At 39.6% G+C, this 12,704-nt stretch overlaps 1 protein-coding gene across 1 annotated transcript; it reads left to right on the top strand.

Moving 5' to 3' along the window:
* The first annotated feature begins 326 nt into the window (after positions 1–326).
* LOC133987208 (uncharacterized) lies at positions 327–1,448 on the top strand. Its single transcript, XM_062426497.1, has one exon. The coding sequence runs from the start codon at positions 327–329 to the stop codon at positions 1,446–1,448; it is 1,122 nt and encodes a 373-aa protein (XP_062282481.1).
* Positions 1,449–12,704: the final 11,256 nt, after the last annotated feature.

Genomic DNA, 12,704 nt, shown 5'->3' with positions numbered 1-12,704 from the left:
CCACCTTCAGCTTGCCTTCCGCAGCCCCTCCGCTTTCCATCCCTCCTAAACCAGCCGATAGCCGTTCGGCCGCCCTCGGCCCCTTTTCCAAAGGCCTGGACAGACGGGGGAGACCTACGCTGTTCCAGGGCGGTCAGATGGTGTGCAATAATTTAAATGACCTTGGCTGCAACGCATCGGCCTGTCGTTTCCTCCACACCTAGTACTTGGCCACTCCCATTAACATCCCTGCCCTAGCTAGTAGTTTATATAAACACCCAGACCGCCAGTTTGTGGATTACCTCATCCACGGTTTTACATATGGTTTCCATCCCGGCTTGAAGGTCATGCCCGTCTCTTCTTACCACTGCCATAATCTCCAGTCAGCCACGTCAGAACCGGACTCGGTCGACGCGCTTCTGACCGACGAAGTACATAACATGTTCATGATCGGCCCCTTCTCCAGCCCACCTTTCCCTTTAGTTAGGATCAATCCAATAGGTATAGCTACGAGAAAAGATTCCGGTAAAAAGAGACTCGTCATCGACTTCTCTTCCCCTCACGGCTCCACCGTCCCGAGCATTAATAGCCTCATCCCCAGCCCGGACTTTTCCATGTGGTACGCCACAATCGACCACGCAATTTCGCTGATCCGGCTCGCAGGTCAAGGTGCGTGGCTGTCCAAAGCAGACATTACTAGCGCATTCAAAGTCCTCCCCACCCACCCCAACTACTGGCATCTATTTGGCGTTTCCTGGAAGGGTGCTTATTATTTCGCAGTCCGCCTGACTTTCGGGTGTAAAAGCAGCCCAAAAATTTTCGACTCCTTGTCCGAGGCTCTGTGCTGGATCCTGATTAATAATTGTAAACTCCCGTACGTCGTTCATCTACTTGACGACTTCCTCACCGTCACACCTCCGTTCTCTCCGCCCGCCCACGGCCTCACTACCCTGACTGCAGCATTCTGCGACCTCGGGGTCCCTCTCTCTCCAGAGAAAACGCAGGGTCCCGGCACTTCCCTCGAATTCCTCGGCATAACCTTAGATACTGTTTTACTCCAAGCATCCCTACCCACAGACAAACTCCACAGGATTTGTCTCCTCATCTCCAACTTCCTCCTGGCTCCCCAGTGCACGAAACAGCAGCTGCTTTCCCTGCTGGGCCACCTTAACTACGCCATCAGTATCATTCCCCAAGGCCGGGCCTTCCTGTCGCATCTCCTTTCCGTATCCGCCACCATCCCATCCCTCCACGGCCATATCACCTTGGATGACAGTTGTCGGATGGAATTACAACTGTGGCATCATTTCCTGTCAGCTTGGAACTGTGTTTCTTTCTTTTATAAGGACTATGTCTCCAGGCCCGGAGATTTGGACAAATGCGAACTATTTCCACTATATCCTTGTAGAGATGTTGAGATAATGTCAATTCCTGTAAAAAGTGAGGTGAATTGGCCGATATTTACTTAAAAATGCAATATCAGGAAGTATCGGTATCGGGTTTTTATAACCGATGTTTGTTCTGTAGGCTTCAGCATTTCCGAGCCTGCCTGAACGCAGCATGGGACGTTTAAGGCGCGCGCTTGATGACGTATAACAATAACAACACGCTAGACCCGTGGGTCGCTAACCGTGGCTATAAAATTCATAGCGTCCACCGCCATGTACACGAACGCCAAACCAGAAATCAGGTTTTTACCTCCTCATTGTCATTTCCTTTGTTATGTTTTCGGCGAGTCGCCTCTGTACGTCACCGTCAGAGTCCGGTGGGTCCTATCTGGGTCCTAATCTGTTATGAGCCCCTTTCCACTGCAGGAGAGAGACACAGCAGCTGAGAAGACCGAGTGAGAGGACGTTCCTGTAAAGGTCCCGCCTCCAGAAACGGGGCTTATGTCTGTGGTTTGGAACTATTTCCAAGTGTGTCCTACGGATAGTAAATTTGTAATTTGCAATGACTGCAAAGCAGCATAATAAATATGGTAGTGCCATATTGGCACTTTTTTCCATAACTTAAGTTGAAGTTGTTCTCTTATTTTGAACAGACAGTGTTTACATTTGGAAAGCCATGTTGCATTTATGTATGCATCCAGTGGGGCATCGCAATAAAATTAGGCATAATGTGTTAATTCAACAATAGGAGATATGTTGTGTTGTTACCTAATAGTTTTGGTGTAAAAAGCCTGCAAATATCGGTATCGGAAATTAAGAATTGGACAATATCGGAATACTGGATATCGGCAGAAAAGTCAATATCGAGCATCCCTACTTATAAGAGATATATACATTTTTGGCCGAAACATTATCGAAAGCGGAGGGCATATCGAAATTGGTTTATCCATGCCAATCTTTGTATGTTACTTCTCAAAACATTAAGAAAACAAACTCCATAATATACAATTTTATATGGTGAAATAAAACACATTATATTAAAAAGTCATATTTGGTCAAAGATACTAATAAAGGAGGTTTAAAAACACTAGATATAGAATCAATGGTTGGGATGTTTAGAGTAAATTGGATAAAAGCCTTTCTGTCACAAACTGAATCTATCTGGTTTCACATCCCCAAAAAAATATTTAAAAAATTAGGAGGGTTTGAATTTGTGTTACAATGTGATTTTGAAGTCACAAAATTACCTTGAAACTGTCAAAATTTCATGAACAAGTGTTAACATACTGGAAAATTATATTTACCCACAATTTTAGTCCACATGGCTCCACATTGTGGACCAACAGAGCAATTACATCAAATAGAAAAACCTTATACAATCAAAAATGGTATGATAAGAAAATAATGTTTGTTGCTGACCTGTTGGATGAACATGGTTCAATCTTACAATTCAACTCTTTCAATAAAACATTTAATATGCAGTGCTCTTCCTCTCTCATTCCAGTGTACAGATAATCTTACCAGATATAAAAATTGAACAAATGCTAATTATTGATTAAAAAAAGCAATAATAAAATAATAAGAAAGATGTTCATGCAGAACCTTTTTTATGGTAATAAAGGGCAACAAACATTAGAATAAGAGAGAGTAATCTAAAAATTATAAACAAATTTACAAAATATCTGAAATGGCCAATCACCCCAAAAGCCAAAGAATTGCAATTAAAAATTAAAGCTGCAAGCAGCGATGAACGGGCCCTCACCCCCCCATGCACGTCCGGCTGTGACGCAGTCAGAGGGCGCGCAGGTAGACGTATTCATACGCAGGCTTTTATTTGACGTTGCATGATGTGGTGAAATATCACTGCCTGTGTCCACTATGTGGCGCTAGAGAGCACTCACCAATTATATGTCATGTTGTAGTGTATGATGTGGAGAAGACATCCTGTAAATTTCATATAAATCGGATAATGTTTGTCATATGAGGCTGACTTCCTGTGTCCAGTAGGTGGCGCTGTGTATGTGACACAGTATTGATGCATAGATGTGTTCAGGGTGGGACCCTCTACATGCGTGATCAATTTGGTGTAGATCGGACGATGTCTGTAGGAGTTATAAGGATTTCCTGCTTAATGGCGAAGGAAATTGTCAGCACCGCCACGCCCAAACTGAATCCCTAATCAGAAAGTTTTTGATAACTTTACATTTACAATGTGTCAAGATGATTCTGTGCGAATTTGAAATTTGTGTGATAAAATCCCTAGGACTAGTTTGCTCAAATATGATGTGTGGAAATGGAGAAAATCGCCAATTTCGATTCAAAATGGCCGACTTCCTGTTGGTGTTAGGGCATGGAACCCTGAAACTTTTTTGTGCGTCTTGAAATGATGTACATGTGTACCGAGTTTCGTTTGTCTACGTCAATCTGTGGCGAGGGGCTCAATTTTATTCATTTGTCAAGGGGGCGCTATAGAGCCATTTTGCCACGCCCATTAATGCAAACCATTAACCATTTATAAAATTTTTCGCTGGGTCTGGCTTGCATGCAAAATTTGGTGACTTTTGGTGCACGTTTAGGCTGTCAAAAAGGCGATCACTTTGTCAGAAAAAGAAGAAGAATAATCCTTACAATTACCATAGGGCCTCGCACTGGTCAGTGCTCGGGCCCTAATATTAGTCTTGACAATAATCACAAAGTTTTTGATTACTTTCATCTACAATGTCTCAAGATGATTCTGTGTGAATTTGAAGTTGGTGTGATAAAATCCCTAGGACTAGTTCGCTCAAATATGATGCCACGATCGGCAGCAAAATCAATAATTTGATTCAAAATGGCCGACTTCCTGTTGGTGTTAGGGTATGGGTCCAAGAGACTTTTTGGCGCGACTTCACATGATGTGCATGTCGTCCCAGTTTTGTTTGTCTACGTCAATCTTAGTTGAGGGGCTTGAATTTTTAAATGTTCTAGGGGGCGCTATTGAGCCATTTTGCGTCACCCATTTCCGTGATCCTTTAAATATCAAATTTTTCGCTGGAACGGACATGATTGCAAGTTTTGGTGAGTTTTGGGGCACGTTTAGGCTGTCAAAAAGGCGATCACTTTGTAAGAAAAAAAGTCAGAAAAATAATCCTTACAATTACCATAGGGCCTCGCACTGGTCAGTGCTCGGGCCCTAATTATTAATGGCTATTATCCAGCAGCAGAAACATTAAAGAAAAGGTTTGGATTTGAGGTTGAGCCATGTTGGATTGTGAAACTACTGAACATCTTTTTTATTCTTGTACAGTGACATCACATTGTTGGCAGGATGTTTTTTAATGGATAGGTAATAAAATATAAAATATCACCATTTGATAAACATCAGATTCTTTTATATAAAAATAATCTTACCAAAGAATTTTCAGAAGTGGTCAATATTATCATAGTTTTGGGTAAATATCACATCCATTCATGCAAATGGAAAATAACCCCCCCTCAATAGTTTGGTTTAAAAACTAACTAAATAAATATTTTTCTTTTTTGAAGTTCTTAAATGTATACAAGCCAGTTTGTAAATTGAGTGAAATTGCAACGAAATATTTGGTTTTTTGAAGTTTTTTTATGATATGAATGAAGTGCCTTGTATTTTCTTTTCCTTTTTGTTATATTTTATTAGTATATCTTTTTATGTCTATAGCCTTGTAGATTTGATTTATAATGGAGATATTTTTGTATTGTAAAAAGAATGCACGTTTCCTATCGAGAGTTTTTGTATATTATGGAAATGAAAATAAAGTCTATTGAAAAAACAGGCAGAGTGAGAGGACGTTCCTGTAAAGGTCCTGCAGGAAATGGGGCTATAGGCACCATAGACATAATAAAGAGTAGACGCTGCATCGACCGCTACTGCCTATTGGCGCTGACGAGACGTGGGGCCGCCATCTTGGACAGGTCACCCGCTCCACTCAGTGTAATCTGTTTGGCAGGTGCAATGAAGTGTCAGCACATTTAATCAATCATAACTCCCTGAATTCTTAACTGATTTTCACACTTTTTTTTTGCTGCAAACGTCATACATGTAGCTATGATACACATGGTTTGGCGTATATTAATATTCATAGTGGGCTTAACAGCATGGCCGTAGCTACCATTCAGGACACCGAGGTCATGTCCTCTGTATTTTTTTTGTTGAAGTTTCGTTTCATTGTGAAGTGAAAATAGCCGACGAGACAATTATCCTTCCATCAACGGACCGTCACGTGACACGTACTTGCAGAAACCGCTGCCATGTCAAAACAAAAGTAGTCAGCTATAGCCAGCGGCGGAGTGAGGCCTTGAAATCCACCGGGAATTTTTTCACCGGCCCCGGCGTTATGTGCCAACTTGTTTCCAATTTAACTGGTTACCTTACAGAACAGCTCCAGCTGTGTTGCGCTTCCGTCAGCAGATTCACAAATATACACAGCATATTACTGGAGATTTTTAAGACGCAGTTATATAGTGCTCACTTCCAGAAAAAATATCTGCTGCAGTAGATGTTGAACTTCGTCTTGAAAATCACCAGAAATATGTTGTCTATGTAACAGAGGTAGAAAATGCACTTTATTAATTTTTGCTTTCAAATTGTATTTGGGAATTTTATTTATCATTTATTCATTTTGTTGAATATTTGTGAATTTTATCTCAATTAGTTGTTTTATTTTATTGTTATTTTTATTTGCGTTTCCTGAGGAAACTACCTTTTTGGCTGTCACCTCTTTCTGTACCTCCTGGGTTTCCGTAGGTCATCAAGTCAGCTCCTAACAGTGCTGTGTTGCATTGATGAGGGTAAGTTGTGTTAGGTATTGCTGCTGTGATTTTTAACAGTTTTCTTTGAAAAACGATCTCTTTATGTTGACATTTTTGGCGCATATTATATAATGTAAATACCGCTAACATCAGGTAGCTGTTTTATGTTGTTTTAACCATTAATATACTTTTATGGATGTTTTTGTTTTCGCGCCTTTTGTACTACCAGGCTGCTGCGCAATGTAAACCCGACAGCGCTGCAGAGCCTTTTAGCATACATTTTCTCATTGTTATTTTACTTGTTCAGGAGCAGAAAATGCAGAAAGAGTCCAGAAGACTGGTACATGTGTTTTTATGTCTTCTGCAGGTATGTTTCCTTTGTTAAATGTAATTATTTTCGCTGTGTTTACCCACATATACAGTGTTTTGTTTTGTCCACTTGGTGTCACTGTTCGCATATTGGTTATTATGGTTTGAGATTTATTAGTTAAAAACCAAGTGTTTTCCTCTCTGTTTTAATAGCTTGTATTCAGTAAAGTGTAAGAGTACACTTATATGCATTGTAAAAGAAAATCAATTAAATCACACAGTGCTGTGTTGCATTGATGAGGGAGCAGACAATGCAGAAGACAGGTACATGTGTTTTTATGTCTTATGCAGGAGCAAATAAATGCAGGAAAACAACCCCTGACTCATCATTATTCACACCTGATCCAAACCTGTTATATCTACATTTGTGAATTGGACTTGACCCGATTTTGCAAACTGTTCATTCATTGGACGAGCCGTTTTCTTCCCTTTCCCAGCAGGCCGTGCTCCATTCCACATTTTAAGAACAAACTAAGAAAATAATATAATGCAGTTATAATTTTTAAATACGCAACCTTGGAAGTTGTAGAATACTGAAATAGGAGTTGATTTAAGTTGCAAAATTGGAAGTGACAAGAAAATGTATATAAATAAATATATATATTCATATATATATTTAAATATATAGACATAGTGATAGATATATATAGTGATATATATATATATAGTGATATATATAGATATGTATAGATATATAGACAGACATAGATCCATATTTCTTTTCTTATTCTTGTACATATTTATCATTTTTTATAGCACTATTATGACTCCATACCTTGTGGATGTCAACATATATTCTGTTAAAAAAAAATTTACAAAAATGTGTTTGTCTGAGAGTAGAATATAAGGTCATATATTGCCAATGCTGCCTAAATAATGATCATGTAAATATTGGTAATTGTATAGATAAACTTTGGTATATTTGAAGTATTGTTAATAGGTAAAAGAAGACAAGAGAAAATTGGTTTAAATATACAACATTATGGCTCAATGTTTTAAAATGAATTGTTTTGACTTGTGATAGAATCCCTTAGGGGCTGGTGTGTAATAAAACAATTTCAGTTTTATATATTTATATATTTATATATATATATATATATATATATATATATATATATATATATATATATATATATATATATATGTGGGCTATTTATATTTACACCTTCAACCATAGGGCAGTGCTACCTTGTATTACAGCTTATTTGAGCATTGCTGGAATGTTCAGTTTACAGCCAGGTCGTGTACCAGTTGTTGGCACAACTTTCATTTTGGAACTATAACAGGATGTCTTCTTGATACTTTCAAGTTCATTACCAAATCTTGAAAAACGGAAAATCAAACATCCTTTTTCAACTTTTGGCAAAACAAACAGATGATATACGGACCCTATAGAGGCAGGATCACTAATGACTAGGGGTGTGATGATATACTGACCCTATAGAGGCAGGATCACTAATGACTAGGGGTGTGATGATATACTGACCCTATAGAGTTAGGATCACTAATGACTAGGGGTGTGATGATATACGGACCCTATAGAGTTAGGATCACTAATGACTAGGGGTGTGATGATATACGGACCCTATAGAGGCAGGATCACTAATGACTAGGGGTGTGATGATATACAGACCCTATAGAGTTAGGATCACTAATGACTAGGGGTGTGATGATATACTGACCCTATAGAGGCAGGATCACTAATGACTAGGGGTGTGATGATATACTGACCCTATAGAGGCAGGATCACTAATGACTAGGGGTGTGATGATATACGGACCCTATAGAGTTAGGATCACTAATGACTAGGGGTGTGATGATATAGAGTTAGGATCACTAATGACTAGGGGTGTGATGATATACTGACCCTATAGAGTTAGGATCACTAATGACTAGGGGTGTGATGATATACGGACCCTATAGAGTTAGGATCACTAATGACTAGGGGTGTGATGATATACTGACCCTATAGAGTTAGGATCACTAATGACTAGGGGTGTGATGATATACGGACCCTATAGAGGCAGGATCACTAATGACTAGGGGTGTGATGATATACGGACCCTATAGAGGCAGGATCACTAATGACTAGGGGTGTGATGATATACGGACCCTATAGAGTTAGGATCACTAATGACTAGGGGTGTGATGATATACGGACCCTATAGAGTTAGGATCACTAATGACTAGGGGTGTGATGATATACTGACCCTATAGAGTTAGGATCACTAATGACTAGGGGTGTGATGATATACGGACCCTATAGAGTTAGGATCACTAATGACTAGGGGTGTGATGATATACGGACCCTATAGAGGCAGGATCACTAATGACTAGGGGTGTGATGATATACGGACCCTATAGAGGCAGGATCACTAATGACTAGGGGTGTGATGATATACGGACCCTATAGAGGCAGGATCACTAATGACTAGGGGTGTGATGATATACGGACCCTATAGAGTTAGGATCACTAATGACTAGGGGTGTGATGATATACGGACCCTATAGAGGCAGGATCACTAATGACTAGGGGTGTGATGATATACGGACCCTATAGAGGCAGGATCACTAATGACTAGGGGTGTGATGATATACTGACCCTATAGAGTTAGGATCACTAATGACTAGGGGTGTGATGATATACGGACCCTATAGAGTTAGGATCACTAATGACTAGGGGTGTGATGATATACGGACCCTATAGAGTTAGGATCACTAATGACTAGGGGTGTGATGATATACTGACCCTATAGAGTTAGGATCACTAATGACTAGGGGGTGTGATGATATACTGACCCTATAGAGTTAGGATCACTAATGACTAGGGGTGTGATGATATACGGACCCTATAGAGTTAGGATCACTAATGACTAGGGGTGTGATGATATACTGACCCTATAGAGTTAGGATCACTAATGACTAGGGGTGTGATGATATACGGACCCTATAGAGGCAGGATCACTAATGACTAGGGGTGTGATGATATACGGACCCTATAGAGGCAGGATCACTAATGACTAGGGGTGTGATGATATACGGACCCTATAGAGTTAGGATCACTAATGACTAGGGGTGTGATGATATACGGACCCTATAGAGGCAGGATCACTAATGACTAGGGGTGTGATGATATACGGACCCTATAGAGGCAGGATCACTAATGACTAGGGGTGTGATGATATACTGACCCTATAGAGTTAGGATCACTAATGACTAGGGGTGTGATGATATACTGACCCTATAGAGTTAGGATCACTAATGACTAGGGGTGTGATGATATACGGACCCTATAGAGGCAGGATCACTAATGACTAGGGGTGTGATGATATACGGACCCTATAGAGGCAGGATCACTAATGACTAGGGGTGTGATGATATACGGACCCTATAGAGTTAGGATCACTAATGACTAGGGGTGTGATGATATACGGACCCTATAGAGGCAGGATCACTAATGACTAGGGGTGTGATGATATACGGACCCTATAGAGGCAGGATCACTAATGACTAGGGGTGTGATGATATACTGACCCTATAGAGTTAGGATCACTAATGACTAGGGGTGTGATGATATACTGACCCTATAGAGTTAGGATCACTAATGACTAGGGGTGTGATGATATACGGACCCTATAGAGTTAGGATCACTAATGACTAGGGGTGTGATGATATACGGACCCTATAGAGTTAGGATCACTAATGACTAGGGGTGTGATGATATACGGACCCTATAGAGTTAGGATCACTAATGACTAGGGGTGTGATGATATACTGACCCTATAGAGGCAGGATCACTAATGACTAGGGGTGTGATGATATACTGACCCTATAGAGGCAGGATCACTAATGACTAGGGGTGTGATGATATACGGACCCTATAGAGGCAGGATCACTAATGACTAGGGGTGTGATGATATACTGACCCTATAGAGGCAGGATCACTAATGACTAGGGGTGTGATGATATACTGACCCTATAGAGGCAGGATCACTAATGACTAGGGGTGTGATGATATACGGACCCTATAGAGGCAGGATCACTAATGACTAGGGGTGTGATGATATACTCAGCTCACGAGACGATACACGATATTGGGTTCACAAGAAGGAGACGAGATTTTAATATTATTTTCAAGAAAATTTCAATGATGAAATATATGACTGGAAAAATAGTCTTTTATTTGACTGAAAGTCACAAAATGCAAAATAATGCAGATGCATTTTGAAATGTTTTAACTAATCATCTTGTAATGAATTTCACTTCCGTTCTACTTTCTAAGTATGAATTATTATATGCAGTATGCAGCACTGTAAAAGGCCCCCCCCCTCCACCCCATCATATAGATATTTTATAGATAGATAATTTTGGTATTTATGGAAATAACCATATTTACCAAAAATGATATACAATCACAAATACCAAAAATGAAGTATGAAGAATATAATTTTAGTATATAAATATAAATGAAATAAAGAATCAAATTATCACAAATTATAACATATTGCTAGTAAAAAAACACCAATACACAAGTGGAAAAACATACTTCTAAATAGTGTTATAATTTGGTGGTGTGACTAATTTTATTTTTTGCATCATTAGGCTTCCATAGCTGCACTGAGTCTCCCGCTCCTCCTACTCAGGCTTTCATTGAAGAGGTCAACCTACCGCTGCCCCTCTCCCCATCTCCTATTTCTGACTGAGATCTTCTCAGCAGGTAGAGGCTGTTAGTTCACAAACTAGAACGAGGGCTGCTACTTTAATAATATGAATTGATCCACATGGTGAAATTATAACGAGAAGACATGACGTGCAAATGGCGGATAGAAAATCGATCGTTTTTTTTTTGGTGTGTGCGCTCTATTACTCCCCGGCTTCGCAAGACAGCTCACCTCGACGAGAAATATCGTCACATTTTAATGTTGCACTACATCTCGTCACATCCCTACAAACGTCCACCTTCACACAGGTCACTTCCATTCTGGAAAAACACAAGAATACAGTGGCAATCTAAAGATTCATTTATTTTGTAGTACTTTATGTTCAGACAATTAGAAAATGGCAACTCCTTTTCTTTTCACTGTCCTCTAGTCTATTAAGTGATAATACTAAGACCTAATGCAAAATGTATTTTTTTATTAATGGTGCTGAATAATTGCAGCCTACATTGTAGTGGTTCTCAGAGCCAACCTAAATGCAGGTTACACAACAGTACTGAACACTCATTCTGTGAAACCAAGCCTGCTTTTCCCTGCGTGTTCTGCCCTGTACCTCTTCTCTACGTCTGTTCAGTCTGGAATGCATCGACTTGGAAGTGTTGATGTAGATACACACTATCCCATTTTTAAACATGTCATAAATTATGCAGCACCAGTTGACATAATAGTCTAATAAAGTGACACATTTATGACTCGAGGTCCTGGAGTTGTGGTTTCCTTGACAGCATATCTGATTGACCTTCTGAGGGGCACCTGATGAGCCACCACTGACCTTGTATTTGTAGCATGTGTATGGTGTATTTTCTTAGCCACAATGTATTTAATATACACTGTCAATTTGGCAAGACAGCGAATAAACTCCAAAATAAATTATGAAACAGCTGTCACTACCTTTGAACTAAGACAATTTCAGCCTCTTGGTGCATTCCAAACATTACATTAACTTTCCTGATTAGTTTTACACATTGACAGATCACTAAATGAACAAGTTTACAGATAAAACTACAACATATCAGTGTTGCTATTTTTCTGGGAAGGACAGTCTTCTCATAATTCAGATCCCACCTTGAGGCCCTTATCATTTGAGGTATTTTACTTAAGTGGTGAAAATTTCCAAATTTGTAACCATTAAAATTACTATGACCCAACTGCCATCAATAACTCCTTAAGATCAGTGTGGAGTTGTCACAATGTTAAATGTCAGAAAATAATGACCAATACCATCATCATTTCCAGAGCGCTCACTAACTTCTTCAAACTGTTTATTTTGTCTGATTAAAGAATAACAAGATAAAGTATTCAGTCTACCATGGGTATGTAACAGATTTGTAGCAGATAATCAGCTGGTCTAGACAAGCTGAATTCAGCAGATGTTTGGCTTTTTTCTTGACACATATGCATCAATTGGAGCAAAACACCATTTTGGAATAGTGTTGTTTTCAGATGCTCAATGAGCATCCACAGTACCCAAGTGTTGCCTGTA

Source organism: Scomber scombrus, chromosome 10 (genome assembly GCF_963691925.1).
Source record: "Scomber scombrus chromosome 10, fScoSco1.1, whole genome shotgun sequence".
In the NCBI taxonomy this organism is placed as follows: Eukaryota; Metazoa; Chordata; class Actinopteri; order Scombriformes; family Scombridae; genus Scomber; species Scomber scombrus.
This window is presented reverse-complemented; position numbering and strand designations above follow the sequence as displayed.